Raw genomic sequence first — 19065 nt, 5'->3', positions numbered from 1 at the left:
TCCGGAAATCATCACACTACATTACTTTTTCTGCTTCAACTACTTTTCGTTTAATGAGTATTTGAATTACTCATTTAATCACACTTTTTACGTAATGGATAATTGAGAAAGTGTTTGATTTCTAAGCAACTTTGATGATAATATACTAAACGTGAACCGTTTGTTTTCCTTTTTTGGTTCGATTTTTCTTTATAATTTCTCTTTTAAATAGGCTTTCCAAAAAATACCTGTTACGGTCGTCAAATGTGCAGACATGTCAGGAGCTCCGAAGCTCGGAAGAAACATCGGTACACGAACTACCATGGAAACACACACACACTAATTGACTCGCTCACTTTATCGCCGACTGACTGACTGACTTCCTGCACGCTAGTAACCAATGACGCGATGTCGGTTTAATCCGTTAGCTCTATAAATATATTCCCAAAAGTACAATCTTCTATGATTATTCCTCTCTAAAACAGCCTGCTAAGCTTTCTTAATATTCGATCTCGCGATACCTCGTTGTTCTGTTATTTCGTATAATGGAGGTATTAATTTAATTTGTCGTATACAATAATTGGGTCGTATATAAAAATAAATTCAATTGATTACGAATTCTGCACGTTGATAAGCCGGTGAAATTGCTATTGAATTCGAAAAACTTGACATGACATTGAAAAGCTTATATGCAATTATTGGCTATAGTGAACCTTAGAGGATTCAATTTGTCTTAAAATATTCGGCTAATGAAGTTCGACTTGGATTACGGGTTGTAATATGTAACGAGCTGATTGAGTTTCCCAGGGTATGATTAAGTCGTAAAAGTCGATACTTCGAAAACAGTAACAGGACCCTCTTCACGGGCCGTCGAAGAGCTTTGTAATTCACCAGGATCAACTGATATTACGGGCTCACCCATAGCTCAGTCCGAAGAGTTCAAGTCGTCCGAGCCAATGGATGTGAGTTCGAGCCGAACAGTAAACCTCGAGCACAGTTGCACAGGATAGGTTTTCCAATGCCCATCCGCCAACTGAATCGTTAAAAGGAGTCGCGAAGGACATCAAAATGTTAAAAGGACAATGATCGAAACAAAAGTAAATTTGAAGATGTTACAATCAAGAGTTTCTTTGAGAGTCGGAAAGATCAGTAGCACCCACCCTTTGAAGTTGTTATACTACCCAAGTACCCTGTGCACGATACTGTAGTGGAATCTCACGAAGCAGAAGGTCTTTATAAAGCTTTAGGCCATACGCAAAACAGCTTATCTTCAAAACTGTACTTTAAAAATGAAAAAACAATCTTCTAAAATTTTCACTTCTCTTGACTTATTAGTCAACACAAAGGCAATAGATCTCCGTTGTTTATATATTTATTTCCAGATGTCAACCAGCCTATCTATGAGGTCTAGGGCAATCGAGAAATACAAGCGAATACAAAATAGAAGACCTCTCCAAGAAACGACCAACGACGAAGACGACGACGGTGACGAATGAAAAAAAAAGAAATCAATTATGCAATTCAAGTACACCGGAATTCGAGGTCACTGTCATTATGATCATCCAAGCAAGCGCAGGCAGCTTCGATGCGATCCACCACACGATCACGAAGCACAAGCGGGCAGTCAAGCGAATTTGCCAAGCGCACTCAATGAGGATGGATAGGTGGGTGGTCGTTCATTCGGTCTACCGGTCGCTTGCTTGGATCAAGTGCATCAAGTGCATGATGGCAAATAAAGTAATAATACTATCGGCGGCATCGGATCGCAGTAGGGTGGGAAAAATAGAAGAAATACCTACCTAGTCTCCTCCTCCTACTCTTCCTTTGACACTAGAAGAGGTGTTTCTATCGGTCTGCTGCCCGGTCGGCAGTGCGACACCAATCGAAGTAGGCATCTCCGTCCGGAGTTGCCATGAAACGAGTTCGAGACCATCGAAAGCCGGGTCGGTCGCATTGACACTGATCTGCCGGGGCAACAATCGAGGCAAATTCAACTTTGATGCAGATGAATAATGACCAGGTACTAATTTGATTGGAATGTTTCCAGTTCTGAGTGTTGTTAGCATGAAAGAAGTCAATGTTCTTGTTGGCAATAAAAGTTTGTTTGTGACCGATCTCCTTTCTGGTACCATGAATGAACTAGATCGTAGCGTTAAAATGGTCAGCTCGCTGGGCTGATAAAAAATAATCAATCAAATTTCCCCTACAATATCAACTGGAAGAGAAACAGTTGGCACTCACTTTGAGAGGGGTTCAAGCACGTGCTTCATCACTCTCGCGTTCTATCTTTCTCTTCCTCTCGTAATTCGGTCTAGGAAACCGGAGGGCTTTATCAGTAGAAACATGTTTTCAAATCCACTCGTAGCTTGCTAAGTTGGTCATAAATTTTCATTGAGAGCTTGAAGAATTAACGTTTGCGTTGGGTGTGTTCGAAACAGACATTTTCCTCTCTTACTGCGCTTTTCGAACGCATTAGGGGTTTGTTTGTTTTCCGAAAGCACATGGCACTTCCTTCCTGAGTAGGAGCGGAGATCACTCATTCTCCTCAAGCGAGAAAAGAAAGAGCAGTTGAAGAAAAACAGAGAGAGCGGCTTATCCCCTCCACTTTGGGAGCTCGGATGACGGAGAATTCTCCGGTTTGTTTTGGTAAAGTTTTGCGGAGCGCTTTCGGAGTATTCCGCTCCGACTGATTGGCAGCATGAGCGATCGCGCGAAGCCACCGGGCCCGGGCCTATAAAAGTAAGCAAGGACATATAGCTCTACCATAGTTTAGTGCTTTTTATCGCCACTGCCGCGTGTGCCGCTGTTCAATTGTTTCGCACCGTTCGGGCGAGGTGGTCGTGCTTTTTCGTTCCTCCCGAACAACTTATACAAACTGCTGCTATCTGTTGAACATTGCCATTTCTTTAACTCCAAATTTCTCGGAGGGCACTGTGCGTGGTACAAAAATCCAACGAACTGACACTGGTTTTATCTTTGGTTTTTCCAGTCCAAGTCGGAACGATCGATCCCATGGATATGATTCAAAAGTGATATTTAGCTGTTGAAGTTATTTGTTCTAAGTGTGTTGTGTTCATCAGGTTGCTGACTCGAGTGATTTCGGAGGTTTTTGCCAAGCAAGCCCAAAATCAATGGACCAAGTTCTGTGCTAGTTTGATTGTTTTTTTTTCGGAAGTAAAAATAGTTGGTGAAAATAAAGCCCAGAAGGGTAGTTGAAAGTCATGTTTCTTGACACGTATCTATTGAGTGTGGTGCGGCAGGAGATTCTGGATGTGTCCAATGTGCGCAGTACGCTGCTGGTGTTCTGTTGCACCCTGACAAGCGTGATCTTTCTGCAGTGGTTGGTGCGAATGGTGTGGCAGTTCCGGAGTCTGCCACCGGGACCCTGGGGTGTCCCGATCTTTGGCTATCTGACTTTCATTGGGCATGAGAAACATACCCAGTACATGAAGCTGGCCCGCAAGTACGGGTCGCTGTTCTGTGCCAAGCTCGGCGCTCAGCTAACGGTCGTTATCAGTGATTACAAGATCATCCGGGAAGCCTTCAAGACGGAGGATTTCACCGGACGGCCGGTTTCGCCGTTGCTCAAAACTCTCGGTGGATATGGTGAGTAGTCGAGTAGTTAGTAACTGTGATTCGAGATCGATCAGTTGGAAGTGTTTGATGAAGTTAAACATTTTTCAAAGTTTCTCAAGGAAGTTAAAGTTACTTTGTCCTTTGCTGCTAACTTTAAAGTAGCTGAACTGGTAGTAAATGGAAATATATTTCAAGTTGATTTGTTTCTGAGCTTTTCGAAAGTGTAAAATTGCCAAGAAGCTTCCGTCTCACCGTAGATAAAGTTTTCATTTTTCAGACGATGATCACAAGTTCAAATTCTGTAGTGAAAATAAATCAGTTTAACGGGATAGGTTTTTGTTTAACAACTTGATCTACTAAAGTGTAAATACAGTTCGCTAAAACGTAGTGTTTTTGGGTTTCAAGTTAAATGAAAATTTTGGTTTTATTTTAACGGTTAAAAAATGTATCACAGTAGGTAATGATTATTAGATGTCGCCTTGAAATGATCTTTAAAAAATCTCAATATTTTGGGACGTGGTTTGTTTGTTGTGTGTGTAAATGAACTTAAAATATCGGATTAAGGGCTTGGAAAAAAAATTATGTTTTGAATTTTCCAAGTTTGGATAGCTGTTCAGCTTTTTAATTCGAAGTTTTGTGAAGTGTCTAAACACCAACTGGCATTTTCGCTCTAAACTCTACCTGACTTCGTAATAATAGATTGCTATTTTGCTCGTCTGATCACACCAGTCCATTTCTGGTAGTCAGGTGCAGCAAGCAGCTGGCCAATAAAAAAGTATTCGATGCAAAAAGGACGGTATGTGATAGCGCCAAGCAAAAGGACGACAACAACGTCTACAGCAGTGTAAACTCATGAATGAATTTTTTTTATGATAACCACCACAACTACCAATTACCCGGCAACGTGGAGTGAAATTATCAAGTTGATACCACAAAACGCTTCGAACAAGCGAGTGCAAAAAAAAGACGCACACGTTCATTCAAGATACGCGCAAAGCAATTAACGTGTTCGTCCATTCAGCTGTGGGTTTGGTTGGCATTCGGTTCAAACAACCCTCTGGGTACGCAAAAGAATGCACTCCATTCTGGCTGGGACGGCAGGACTTGGCCACTTTCGAAGAAGCGAACCGGTTTTGTTTTGTAGGCTCTAAAAATAGCGAGAATTTCTTAGCAAGTAACGTATCGAGAATTTTTCTCAGTGCGGAAAAAACACAAAAAATGTGTTTTGATCCGAGAAGGCTTTAACTCAACTATTAGGTCAGGCCCCCACTAGTAGGTGTATCGAAGCAATCTGAAATCGAACAAATAAGGGATTGGAAACATATGGCCTACTACCGATCAAAAACGTTTGAGCAAATACCTACTAGTCGTAGGTATCAGTGAAGGTGCAACTCTCTCGTCAAAGACGTCGGTCGTCCGCGCCTGTTTGCGCCCATTAATATTTGCGATCAGCAAGCATACAAACATAGCCCACATACTCACTTGCTCGCTCGGTTTGTGACATAATCGCGTGCAAGTGCAAGTCGGCAAGCAAGCCCCGGCCTACTGCGCCTGTCGGTGACGAAAATTTTTTGTATGGCGTAGTACACATATGTTTAAGCAGCAGCATTGTCCATTGACACTTGATCGGTTTACACTAGCCTGCTTGTCGGACTGTCGATTGAGAACGAGGTTATGTTTGGCGAATTTTGACGCAACAGGAGAAATAACTGCGCGTTTCGTTTTCAACCTTCCTGGGGCGGGATTCGTTTTTGTGATAGCAAGATTAGGGCGTGATAAGAGACGTGAAATTGGGTTTCGGCTGAATCAACACCGGCAGATTTGGATCATGGTCGTTTGACTGTTTAGCTGGACTGTGCCATATTTCTTCAACTGAATTGTATCGGTAAATTTGGAGTCTCAAAGCAGCCAAAACAAGAAAAGTTAAGTATTACATTCAGTTATGTTACCTTGACTACATTAAAAAATTATTTGAAGCTTTTCGAAACTGCTGTTTGACAACGAAAAAAAAAACCAAAAGACGTAATGAATGGTAATTTGAGTGCTGTCAAAAGCAAAGAAAAAAAAATCGGAAAACCGCTATAACGCGATCGGGAGTGCGCATTGCCACATTTCTGCGTTTCTGGGAATTGGAGTTCCGATTGCGCGAATCGTGAATCAATGCACCAGTATCGAAGCGCGTGTGGAACAAATCAAATTTCAACCACTTAGTCAAACTTCGAAGCCAAGTCGCAAAAATGAGTCAAAACTGCATCCGCGTTTTGGCAGCCGAACAATTGCTCGGGTGTCCAATTACGGTGTGTTTCAGTTTTTGTCACCTGATTAGCCGGATTTTACCGTTCGAAGCGCGTGCACTTTTGCCTAGACACCGGAACCGCAGGTCGGTGATTTTTTGCCTCGGATTTGAAACCGGGCCATTGACCCGGGGCTTGAGAAACCCGTTAAGCATTTCTGTTTCACTCTTTTTGGGTTCCAATATGAATCTGATTTGTTAGTTGTGCGTATTTCAACTTTGCGTGAACTTCTAGATAAATTAACATTAAACTCTTCCGTCAGTTATTTCCTGATAGATGTGATTGATAAGTGTCCCTAATTTGTGTTTTGGTTATTATTCGAAAAAATCCGAACTGAAGAAGGATTTTCCCTGTTAACTTCTAAGATAGAAATGGTTTTCTTCCAATTTGTTAATCATGAGCTGAGAAAACAACTCGTTTATTCTAAATCATTGTGCCACGATCACCCAGATGTACGCGAACGCACCTACTTTTGTTTAGGCCAAAACGCATTTCCAATCTCTTATCATGCGTTCCTTCTACAAATGCCTACTATATTTTATGCGCTTCACGACGTCAATGCAATGACGCAAAATCGCCGATTCGCAGTTGTATGGTGTTTCAATCGAAAAAAAAGTAGAAAAATACCATGCCAATCGGAGCAACTTCCAAGTAAACGCGGAACGGCCTGTGCCTACTACGTTTACTTTTTACTACGTACACATAACATGAAGATGATGATGCTGCAGTCGCGATCATCATCAGAAACGAATAACATCAACGAAGAAAAAAAATGCGATGCATCTTATTCCGTTGAAGCGGGGTGGCGCAGTGCGTGGTATGAACTCCCGCCCCGGTTGCATTGCGTTATTATGTAAGAGGTGAACCACCAACAAGCAGTGCGCCACTTGTGCTAATATCAATATGTGCACGTATAGGCATCCAAAGTGCATGTGCATGGATTTAGGGGGCGCTCCTCCGCATGCCCGATCGCCGATGCGCCGAAGTCATTGCACTCCGATGCCGGTCGCTATGGTCCCAGGTATGGCCTTGAGCTTTTCCGCGACCGACCGCCTGCCATGCTGCTTCTTCCCCATCCATTGCGTAGCGTTTTTGTGAGAGTGTGTCCCGTAGTTTATGTTTCTCTCTCGCTCACTTTTACGACGCGAATGTGAGTTTGAATTGCATATGAAGATAAACCGCAGTAGCCGGGGTGGAGCCATCCGCGACCGTTTTCCTTCCGATTTGAAATGAGGAAAAGTAGGCTAGGAAATTTGATCGATCTATTTTTTTTATTAGTTTTGGTTCAATTCGGGAAAGCTTATGAGATTTGTTCTTCTTTTTCTCTCTCTCTTTTTGCAGGTATAATCAACAGTGAAGGTCAACTGTGGAAGGATCAACGACGATTTTTGCACGAGAAGCTGCGCCACTTCGGGATGACAGTGCTCGGCAATCGACAAAAGCTCATGGAAAACCGTATCATGGTAAGTATCGGGGGATGTTGTTTTGACCTTTTCGAGGGGGATTATGCAACAATGTTCCGACGGCTTATCGGAGGAAACTGACCTTCGCCGTAAATATTTTCATTCATTGATAGCAGCGGTTTTTGTTTGTTTCGTTTCCCAAAAATAGACCGAAGTTGGGGAGCTGCTTACTGCGTTAAATGAAGTGAGCCATCAATCGACGGACTTGAGCAAATATCTGTCCGTATCTGTGAGCAACGTGATATGCAACATCATCATGTCGGTTCGGTTTTCGCTGGACGATGCCAAGTTCAAACGGTTCAACTGGCTCATCGAGGAAGGTATGCGGCTGTTCGGCGAAATACACACCATTGATTACATCCCGCAAATCCAGTATCTGCCCGGAAACATCAACGCCAAAAACAAGATCGCCAAAAATCGTCAGGAAATGTTCGACTTTTACCGTGAGGTAATCGACGAGCATAAGAAGACTTTCGACTCCAGCAATATCCGAGACATCGTAGACGCGTACCTGGACGAAATCCAGAAGGCCCAGGCTGAAGGCCGCGATGCTGAACTCTTCGAGGGAAAAGATCACGGTGAGTGTCTCTTTTCTGATCATGTTGCAGTTTTACTTACCCTAAGAAAACTCATATAAGACTGCATCCCTACTAATTCGGTATTTGATCTCTTCCTTCAACAGAAATTCAAATGATGCAGGTAATCTCCGATCTGTTCTCGGCCGGTATGGAGACCATCAAGACTACTCTGCTCTGGTTGAACGTGTTCATGTTGCGCCACCCGGATGCCATGAAGCGAGTCCAGGACGAGCTCGATCAGGTCGTCGGCCGCAACCGTTTGCCGAAAATCGAGGATGTGCCGTATCTGCCGATCACCGAAACCACCATCCTCGAGGTGATGCGTATCTCCAGCATCGTGCCCCTCGCAACCACTCATTCTCCAAAAAGGTGAGTTTCTAAGCTTGACTCAGTATCTCTTAAACTCTCTCAGTTAGCTCTTAAATCCGAGGGGAAGGAACTCAGCAGCCCCCTACGAAATGTCTCTCTCGACCGGCCGGATCAGAAAAAGTTGTGCGTGCGTAGACGACCAACACTAATACACTCAAATACCGGCAGCCCGATCGTTCTGGTTGGGTTTTCGTCCGCACATTTTGCACGCGTTCGCCGCGCCCTTGTCATCCTCCTCCTTGTTTCTTCACCCAACCCGAAGAGGGCAGCCGAGCAGGGGGCGGCTTCTGTGATTTAACGGGATTTTTTGTAAAAAGAACTTTACGCTCACGCGCGCGCGCTCACACCGTGCCCTGGCCTGGGTGTATTCCTCTCGGTTGTTTGTAGAAGCCTGTTCAGTTGACTCACGAGTCAGCGTCAGCGAGGGGTAGCGGTATCGGACTTTGTGGGGTCTTTCTTTTTTCTTTCTCTGTCCGTCCGTGCGTTTGTTCTGGACTCTGGAGCTGGAGTTGGAGTCGACGCGGTTGACCGGTTGACTAACTGACTGACTGACTGACTGACTGACTGGCTGGCTGACTGCCAGCCATTCTTGACACGGATACGAAACACATTACACAAAAAAACTGGGAATATGGAGAAACTGGTCAACGATAGTGAAAGTTCTGGGAGATGTGCACTTTTGCTCGGTTTCTTTCTGTCTTTTTTCGATTGTGGTTCTTGATTTGTTCTTGACTGGGTTCTAGCAGTTGTTGGCGCGTAGGCAGTTGGTCACGCACATGTTTGCCGGTTAGAATATTTGAATGGGGGCTGCCCGGGGAGTATGATGAGTAATCATCAAGCTGGTGTCACGTGCTACGAGGTGTATTAATTAGTGATTCATTGTTTTTCCTCTTAAATTTCTGGTCAGCGAGTAAAAGTAAGCTAAACCGTAATTTTTGCAACGCTATCTTGAGTGAGTGCAGTGAGATAAGTAGGCGTTGAACTGTTTGTAAAATGCGTGTTTTTTTTTCGTTTTGGAATTCCTGGGATTCCCTGAATGTTTTGGTCTCACAAAAATTGTTAATTACTTTATTGAAAGTGACCAGTTAGTAATCTTCAAGTTTGAATCAATGATTTCGTTTCCACAATCTGGCCTTTAGGAGTTTTGACATCTGGTGATTGACCCACTCGAAGGAAAGTTTGAGTTTTTAGGGCAAAGTTCAGAAATTTGGTCCGATTCTCAAAATAACACGATTTCTCGGTAATATATAATACTACGTTATCTCGGAGTCTCTAGCTTTAGGCCAATCTGTCGACGCACTAACAGTAATCCATTTTTATCGATTCCTCTTTCATTTTCGTTTCCTCACCTCTTGAGAACTCAGTAGGATTTTTGCTTCGCTAATATCGTATTTTTCTTGCTTGTAAATTCATAGATTTTATTTTGTTTTCCTTTTTCTATCTTTTTTGCAGTGACGTTATGATCAATGGTTATACAATCCCGGCCGGTTCCTACGTGGTGCCGCTGATTAACAGCGTTCACATGGACCCCACCCTATGGGACAGCCCTGAAGAGTTCAACCCAAGCCGATTCCTGAATGCCGAAGGTAAAGTACAGAAACCCGAATACTTCATTCCGTTTGGTGTGGGACGCCGACGCTGTCTGGGCGATGTACTGGCCCGCATGGAACTGTTCCTCTTCTTTTCTTCGATCATGCACACCTTCACAATCGAACTTCCGGAAGACGAGCCAATGCCCGGCCTAAAAGGTATCATCGGGGTCACAATCAGCCCCCAGGCCTTCCGGGTAAAGCTTGTTCCGAGGCCATTGAACACATCGGCCGAACAAGACAGGACGCGGAACGTTGGCTGCTACTGAAGACGGACCTGACTTATCACATACGCACAGAGCACGGTATGTTCCTATGCTGAAACAACAGCGACAGTATGAGACAAATTGTTGGAAATAACGAGCTTCCCACTCCGTTCGATTCTCGGACTGATGGAAGATGATACTTTTATCGCGTGCCTGCATCCAATTCGATAGTACACTAGCTAGTCACCACACCGTTTCAATTAATTTTCGGAACATAATAACGGATCAATCAATCATTGTTCTGAAACTATTGAAAGTTGATTTTAGACCCAAGCAAACGTTGTTTAGAACAAGATTTAAAAAACAAAACAAAAAACGAAGAATCAGAATTAACGCATTTTTAACGCATTTTAATACGACCGTAAGTGTTGTATTAAGTAAACAAATTATCAGTTCTAATGGAACAAATGGAAATAGCATTGCGTACTTTTTTGTATGGGCGAATTTTCTCAAATGTACAAATCGGCTTTGAAGCCGACGGCGCGAGAAGACGAAGGAGTTCCATCACAGCAGAACTTCGCTGAGATCTGCACAGTAGTTTAGCAGGAACGTTGAAGCGAAAGAGGAGACACGTCAAAGTGAATGATAAACAAAGAAAGAAAAAAACAAAACACTAGCATTACACAACCATATTGCTGTCCCGGATCGGCAGCAGTGATACAAGTTGTTGTTTGTTAACTAGCAATTAAGTTCAACACGATCGATGCCTCCCCAAATATTATGTGTTCAGCTAATTATAGAAAAAAAAAAACTAAAAGTAAAGCAAAACACTACAGATACACGAAGAAGCCACAAAACAAAACATGGAATTGCATATTTATTACTTTTTTTTAATCTGTACATCGCAACTATCTATTGTACATTTAGGAATTCCTTAGACACACTAGGCGTGACAAAACAAAGTATTTTAATTAGTAACCGATAAACAACCGTAAATGTGACAACAAACAGGGTGGAACGTAGGAGTACGTAGAACCGATGCGAGGGAACCCAATCGAGGGATCTCTCTCTCATCGTTTGTTTTGAATGAATTTTATAAATTTTTTAAACATTATCAAACAAATGGTTTTAGCTGATCAATCAATCAAACACGCAAACAAAGTGTTGTTGGTTGCATTCCACGTAACAATTGTAGTAAGATCGCAGTAGGCATTAGCACAAAGCAAACAAATTTTGTTATTTTAAAACTTAATAAATTGAATTAGTCATAGGTAGGTAGAAGTGTGATCGGTTAAGCGTTATCACAAAATGCGGAAAAAGAAAGCGTTGCGTTCGATTTTTAAATATTTTCTTTTTTTTCTTCTGCTGTTGTTGATCGAACAAATAGTGATTGTAAAAGTGCCAATTTCGATATTTCGTTGTGCAAACACAATGCAACGAAACGAAACCGGTCGAACGCAGCCGGTGGAAAATGGAGTGAAAGAGAGCAGTTGAAAACAGAAAGACAGAAACGGACACACGTTCGTCTTTTCTCGTCTTGTCCCGTCTGTTGTGTGCGAATTTCCAAGTTACGACGAATGTTAATTGCTAATTGAAATAGCACCTCCTTCCCGAGATAGGTGGATGAATCGAGTAAAAGTGTTAGTATTAGCAATAGAAGTAGCAGTAGCAATAAAACATGTAGCACAAAATGTGTGTTACGTGACTATTTATACTTTACAACTGTTTTATTAAAAGTGTTAGCTTTCCTCTTAGCGGTTGACAGCGAGTTGAGATTGAGTCAATATTTGAGTATTGGTTTTACACACGTCTGATTGTTCGTTTCGAAGCAGAAATAAACTATTTTATTTACGTAAGTTTTCTGTATTATTTATCTTGAAGATCATCCGAAATTCCTCTTTTTTTCCGCTACACAATCATCACTCAGCAGTGGGTAAAACTTTGACCATAACCTCGAAAGTGGGCGGTGTCAGTGTTATTCCGCAGAACCCATCCCAATCGATGCTGTCCCCATTGAAAAGTTCCAGCTCAAAGTTCCAGAAGATGCCGATCGCGTAAAGGTACAGGATGTTGCGGGCCAGCTCGTCACCCAGGCACATCCGTTTGCCGGTTTGGAAGGGCATAAAGTGTGCCGGAACCACGAACTGACCGCTGGACGCATCGAGGAAGCGTTCCGGATTGAACAGCGAGGGATCGCCGAACCGATCGGCTTCCCACAGTTTTGGATCCATGTGAACGGCCCAGAGCAGTGGCATTATCATGGTGTTGGCTGGAATGCGATAGCCGGCTAGTTTCGATTCCTAAAATGGGGGAAGAAAGAAATTGAAAGATATGGGTGTTTCGAATTCAGTTTCGTCGCTTCACTATCGTTGAAGTTTTTCGTTGAAATATGTATAACAGCAAGGGATTTTTGTTATTGTACGTTAGAATGAGACGTTTTAAGTTAAAGTTTTATTTTAGCACTTAAGACATTTTTTCTAGCAACGGGAGTAAGGTGGGATTGTTAGAAAAAAAAAACAAGAAAACCTGGAACTTGTATATAGCATTTCACTAAAACCATCATTTCTTTTAACGGTTGGGAAGGCCGACCATGCGTCTCCATCGCATAATTGATTGCCTTCCACATGGTCTACTATGCTTGAAGTCAGGGTTACCACCTGGTTTTTTAAACAAATTGTATCAGCTTAGTAAAAACAATCTGTATTTTTCTGTATCGGAACTAGAACTTTTTCCGTAGTAACAGTTTTTGATAAATATGTTTGTTTACAATCTGTTTTTTTAAAAGGAGGAGTAGGCGATGACCGAATGACATCGCACGTGATTTTTTTTCGCATGCCGGAAAAATAAATAAAAATTAATGGTTTATTCGTTAAACTGTTTTGAGTTAATAAAGTGATATCAATATTAACCCGGGGAAGAATGATTGTGATCTGTGCAATATTTTGATTCAGTGCTACGAATTCCCCAAGCGTGGGAAAGCTTTTATTTTTGGTCAATGTGAGCCATCGTGGCTAGTGAATTACTCCCAGATCCGTCGCTGTTTGTTTCTAAAAGTCCGCCAATAGTTGACCAAAAAGGAAATTGGTTGAAAAAAGTATGGGAAAGTGCAGGAGTTCAAACAGGAAGGACATAGTACTAAGAATAGAAAGTCGAAAATTGATTTTATGGTGAAATTGGAAGTGTTTTTTTTTTGTTTTCTTCCCACCCAAAGTGATATCCCCCGATTGTATTCGCTTGCCAACGACATCTGTTTTCTGGATTGCTATGATGATTCCACGTATAGAATTATATTTAAACGTTACTTGGAGTTTAGCGCTTATTAAAGGGAATGGTAAAATTAACTGTATTTTAAGCAGTTCCATTTATAAAGCCAGCCGGAGTACCTCGATAAGTGTAATGCATGTGCTCGAGACAAACATTTTGTTTACAAGACCTTACGTAGTTCGAACAGCCAACGCTTAACAGGGACAAGCTGCGCAATGATAAGTATCCTTCATATTTTTTACTCGTGCAATCAGGTGTTTTTTCATAAAAGGGATTTGAAAAATCCGTTATGCTTAATTAGTTCAATCTTGAAAATTATTTTTTGTTAAATCGTATCTTTCAATTCGATATCGAGTTTTTAATACGATCAATGAGCCAACGCAGCTTCTCAAAGTTTGAAAGCTCCATTAGCTCTCAGCAAAAATATTATTATGTTTTTCTTATTTCTCTTAAACAAAATATCCTTTAAATAACATTGTAGCATCAAAATGTAGGTCTCCAAACGGACCTCTTTATCCATCTCATAACTCTATAAGTTTTTATTTGGCGCATTCAACTTTTTCGAAATTCGTTAACGAATTGCTTTTTAAATAAATTTAATAAAAATCGAATCATATAATAAATGCATTAAGTCATACATTGTAGATTACAATATTTTTTGTTAAAAAATTGAATTAATTGTAATTTAATTAGGAACTGAATAATTATTGCTTGTGGAAAGCTTTTTGGGTTATTCAATAAGTAAAATTCTATTCTGCGATTAGGATACATTTTTTCAAAAAAACCTTTCAAGCTCTAAACAGACCGTGAAGGGTTTTTGTTCTACTAATATTTTCCGTTTTTCTTTTTTATTTTCAAGAGCGAGTAAAGGCGCTTTATCCTTGGTCAATGACCAGAAATGATTGTACTCTGAAATCCAAAACAGTTAAAAAAAATAAAGCTAAGATTTTAAAAATCCCTATGTTTATCAAATTCTTTTAAATTGAATCTATTCTTAGGTTTTGTGATTTCGGTGTACCAAATAAATCATTTCCAGCCGCTGAAGAATTGTCCTAGTGGTCCACGTGGTGGAAACTGGTGGTCCACGTTTCTTCTGTTCCTGAGTTTCAGATGTCTCTGCGATTTCTGCTCCACAGTGGGCCCGGCCTTTTTATGTTTTCTATCATTTCAATGTTTTTATGTTAACATAATAGAAAACATGAACAAAGACAAAAAAAATTATAATTTTTTTTTATTATTCTCCGGGATCGGACATAAGTTCTGGCTGTGGAAGTACGATTAGTGATTAGTGAATATGTATGTTTACAATCTGTTTTAGGCGTTTCAAGTAAATCATAATATAAAATTCGCCCGTCACAGGAGGATTTAACAGTGTAGGAGTATTTATTGACAATTTCACAATGAAATAAATCAAACTTTGAGTAGTAAAAATTTTATGGTTTAAAGTAAATCAGAAAAAAGCAAAGGAAAATATATGCATGTCTATTCAGGAAAACGCCCAAACACTTTGTGTTATCAAATTTTTCTACTTATTTAAATAATTTTAACATTTTTCCTCAGTTTTTGAAAATTTTTCATCATTTTTTGTTATTTTTGAAAAAAAATGATGAAAAGTTGTCAAAAACTGAGGAAAAATGTTAAAACGAGTAAAACAAGTAGAAAAATTTAGTAACACAAAATGTTCGGGTGTTTTTCCTAAATCGAACGCGGCTTACAAGATTCTCTGGTTTAATAAAAATTTGCCCGTATATTTAACAAAAAAATTATGATAACTCTCGTCCGGTTCTGTCGAAAAATAGTCTAAATTTTTCTTTGGTTTATTAACTTTATTTCTAAAATGCGATAAACAACACAAATTTGGTTATAAAAATTTTCGATTTCAGCGTCCAATAACAATTTTTATTGAGCAGTTTTTATTTCAATAATAATGAACGGTTTTTTGAAAGCTCAAAATACGATTTAAAAACTGCTGATGTGTTTTCATGAAAAAAAATCAAGTGTCTTTTTCGTGGTTTTAATTCAACTACTCCGTGGTTTTGACCAAATTTGCCGGATATTTAATGATTTATTTTTATAAAATCACTTGCGTTTCAAATTCGAATCAATTAAAAAGGATTAAAACTTTTATCATTGTTTTATTTTCTCAATTCTACTGATAGTCTTGTATGCTTCTTAAAAATCATGAGTTTAAACTGACGACACAAGGCAAAAATATACACATTTTTGCGAGGTGACTTATTTGACGCGCTGATTTCAAATATGGAATTTATTTCCACTAGCAGCTTTTATTTTCGAGATAACTTGAAAATGTGTAGGTTGAAATACATATTTGAAACTTCTTTTTGCAAAACTAGATATAAAACATTATAGAGGTTTTGAAAATAAATTATCAACTTTCATGAAGTAATTTTGACTAGGTATAGAACTTTTCTTTTTTCAAATTCTGCAAAATACGAAAATTTTATAGAAATTTTAAAGAAGTATTAATCTATTAATCCAATGACAAATTGAAAGTACACTCTATCCAAGAAAAAAAGCTCAAGAAAAAGTGATTTCATATAAATTTGGCCATTGAAATGTATGCGGCATAAGAATATGTTCTACACTTTTTAGAGATGGGTTTCATTCGTTCAAAAAAAAAATCATTATGGATCGTTTTACGTATTAAGAAGTGGCCTTTTCCAAATCTCTTCTCAACCCCTTAAGATATTATGCTTTAATTCAATTTAATTTCAATTCTTTAGTTGTAAGTATTTATGGTAGATTTTTTATGAACTTGTCCATTGGTAGTCCATCAATAGATGATTTCATTTTATTTTTCAAAAATCTGTATAAATCTGTATTGATGTTTAAAAATCTGTATAAAAATCTGTATCTCATCTGTATTGGTATTGAAAAAAAATGTATTAAACAGAAACATATGTATATATGACACCGCTGCTTGAAGCAATCATTGTCATTGATTCGGATGTTCGTAAAAACCTCTCAATCGAAGCAGGCTTAAAGCGAGAAGAAAACGAAAAGCCCCGTTTTTTTAACCCAACGGTTTTTGTTGAAATTTCTTAAATTCAACAGTCATGGAAATTAATGAAGGCTTTGAATATTGATTTGATTAATAATATATTACACTTAACCTGACAGTGTTATGTTAAATAAAAGATTTCCAAAATCAAGCCCAGACAAATGTAAACAAAATGTTCAGTCGTGCGGTTCGGAAAGCGGCAAACGTTATAATATTTTGAAATCGGGGCTTGAGAAGCATAGCTTATGAGATGTGCAAAGGTGATTGGCTGGAGTTAATATGATTACTTAAAGACTTTTTTCATACAATGCTAATTTTTTATGCTACTGTTGAAATGTTGAAAGATGAAAAGTGAACTTTTATGTTCTATTATGTAATTCTCGCAAAGTTGTTTGGTGTTTAAAATAATTTCAATAATCCATAATTTGAATCATCTAATTTGAAAGTTGGATAACACTATTTTTCTCCTTTTTGTTATTGAAATGGCTGATTTTGAAAAAAAAAACTAATAAACATTTCCTAATACGAAATAATTCTAAAAAGTTTAAATTTCTTAATAACCTCATATTTATTAGTTGCTTTGCACTGCTTTGCAATTGAAAGATTTGCATTTAAACATCTTATATTTAATCACCTTTAGAAAATATTTTGGAAGTAAGTATGTCCACGTGGACATGAGCTAAACCCCTCCCCCCCCCCCCCTCTTCGTGGACAAGCGTGAACATTTCCATACCCCCCCTCCCCCTAAGTTGTCCACGGACGGAACGGACCCTAATGTAACTCAAACATGTTTTTCGACATTATCCACATACAACTTTTCAGTTTTCCTTTAGTTCTAAGAACGCGGGAGCAAAATCATTTAAAAATTTACAAACATGGCGGACTTTCTATTATATCCGATTTAAACTGCAGTTGGAATTGTGATTTGCAACACCATTGTAAACGATTTAAGTTATCATTTCTGATACGATTCCATGTTTGCTGGGAAAATTTAAATAAGTGTAGTTATTCTGTTCAGTATCCTAGATTTTAACGTTAACCTTTAAGATTCCTCATACTCATCTTAATGGAAATTAAATAATGGGATTTTTATGTGCGAGGGGATTTAATAAGTATAATTAGCTCTCCTAATCAAATGATGTAAAAAGTGAAACGTTACCGAAAAAGTTCCGTGTGGAATGCCCAGAGGAACGACCGTTCTGAGGCGCTGAGTTTCAGCTACACATGCCTTCAGGTAGGGCAACATATCCAGCTCATCAAGTCCAGGTGGCGCCAAAGTATCCTGCCGGTGGCCTTCAGTCGTCCTGGAAGTCGTCTGAGCCGCCTGTCTCAACTCCTGCCGTAGTTTCCGTTGCACCTCGAGATCCCGGGCCACAAAAAGCAACAACCACCGCAGAGTGCCGTACGTGGTATCAACACCTGCCCCGAACAGATCGGCCAAGAGATGGCGCAGTTGGGTGTCACTGCAGAAGGCAAGCTCCGGTCGACCGTTGGCTTCTCGGCGGCGTGTTTCCTGTACAAAATTCGACAGAATGCAATCCGGTGGTTGGTCGGCTTCGATGGCTTCGGATCCAAGGGGTTCATTGACCCCGATCAGGGGCTGAGACTGTGCTGCTAGCAGAGCCCGGCGTCGCTTCTCGATGATCGAGTCGTAAATTTTATGGGTTTTTGCTTTGCCGTTTAATAAAAATTCAATTATCCTTTTGCTCGAAGGCAGATGTCTGTCGGGAGGATTTTGGTCAGGCGCAGTCAGGATGGAACGAATCATGGAAATAGAAAGGAAGGATAAGAAACACACAGCAGAAGAGTACATTAATCTTCTTTACGATTTGAACGAGTTTTTTTTCTCTTCGCTCTTCTTAAGCGCGTCGTACAAAATCTAAGTCGAACCGTGTGGGTTAATACCTTAAAAACGGCAGAAAATTAACTGCCATTGAAACGCCGATATGCTTGACGCCTTCTTCCTGTAGATGCTGCAGATACTGCCAGGTTTCGTCATCCCGATCGTACTTCTGGCCGAATACGAGATCATTCATCAGATTTCCTAGAATATGGTGCATCAACGGCGCAAGATCGACGGCAAACACTTTCTCCGATTCCCTTTTGATGTCCTTTTTTTCGTGATGATGTGGTGCAGCAGCGCATCCGAAAATATCGAGAAAACGCAAAAGACGACGATAATTTTGGATTCAGAATGAATGAGATGTATTCTCAGAATCGGAGAAGAGGAATTTTCCATCAAGGAACGGCAAAAGGCAAAAAAAAAACTGTTCAAAAATAACGAAGGAAGGATAACAGAGCAACAGGGACAGGGAAAATGGAAAGGAATATTAGAAACAGCATGGTCACATACCTGCACGAGTTCATTCACTCCGTCCAGAATGCGCCGTTCGAGGGTCACTCGGGCTGGTCCGTATTTTGTTATTCCCATCTTGCGGAGCCACTCGATCGAGAGACGCCGTTGATCGCGCCAAAGATTGCCTTCCGCGCAGATGATTCCTGGAAAGAATTGGTCGAATGTTGGGAATCAAATCACACAAACAACATTCCATAGCTGAAAGGAAGAACCATTTTCACCTTCACTTTGGTTCCCAGAACACGCGGTGCACAATAATATGTGCAACCTTGAGTGGGTTGATCTTGACGCAAAAAAAGAGAACTAATTCCAGCGAATTTTCTAGAATGGATACAACAACATTTGAAGCTGGTCGAAAACAACAACATA

General features: G+C 40.1%; 2 protein-coding genes across 5 annotated transcripts in view; one reads left to right on the top strand and one right to left on the bottom strand.

The window, feature by feature from the left end:
• Positions 1 to 2743: 2743 nt before the first annotated feature.
• Positions 2744 to 11910, top strand: LOC129747341 (cytochrome P450 18a1). The gene is made up of 5 exons (XM_055741500.1): positions 2744 to 3585; positions 7191 to 7312; positions 7461 to 7890; positions 7995 to 8259; positions 9712 to 11910. The coding sequence occupies exons 1-5, from the start codon at positions 3201 to 3203 to the stop codon at positions 10115 to 10117; spliced, it is 1608 nt and encodes a 535-aa protein (XP_055597475.1). The 5' UTR covers positions 2744 to 3200; the 3' UTR covers positions 10118 to 11910.
• The window catches only part of LOC129747313 (cytochrome P450 306a1), a 44652-nt gene continuing 37306 nt past the window's right edge, over positions 11720 to 19065 (bottom strand). For 2 of the 4 annotated variants that reach the window (XM_055741490.1, XM_055741483.1), the window contains exons 3-6: positions 18694 to 18839; positions 18246 to 18451; positions 17500 to 18061; positions 11722 to 12354 (exon numbers count right to left, since the gene is read on the bottom strand). In XM_055741490.1, the coding sequence (XP_055597465.1) occupies positions 11974 to 12354; positions 17500 to 18061; positions 18246 to 18451; positions 18694 to 18839 (1295 nt within the window). In that variant the 3' untranslated portion in view covers positions 11722 to 11973. Of the gene's footprint in view, positions 12355 to 17499; positions 18062 to 18245; positions 18452 to 18693; positions 18840 to 19065 lie in introns of all 4 variants that reach the window. The other 2 variants (XM_055741466.1, XM_055741475.1) reach the window with 2 other exon arrangements.

Source organism: Uranotaenia lowii, chromosome 1, assembly GCF_029784155.1.
Source record: "Uranotaenia lowii strain MFRU-FL chromosome 1, ASM2978415v1, whole genome shotgun sequence".
Lineage (NCBI taxonomy): Eukaryota > Metazoa > Arthropoda > Insecta > Diptera > Culicidae > Uranotaenia > Uranotaenia lowii.
The sequence above is the reverse complement of the archived record's forward strand: the minus strand, read 5'-3'. Positions and strand labels throughout refer to the sequence as shown.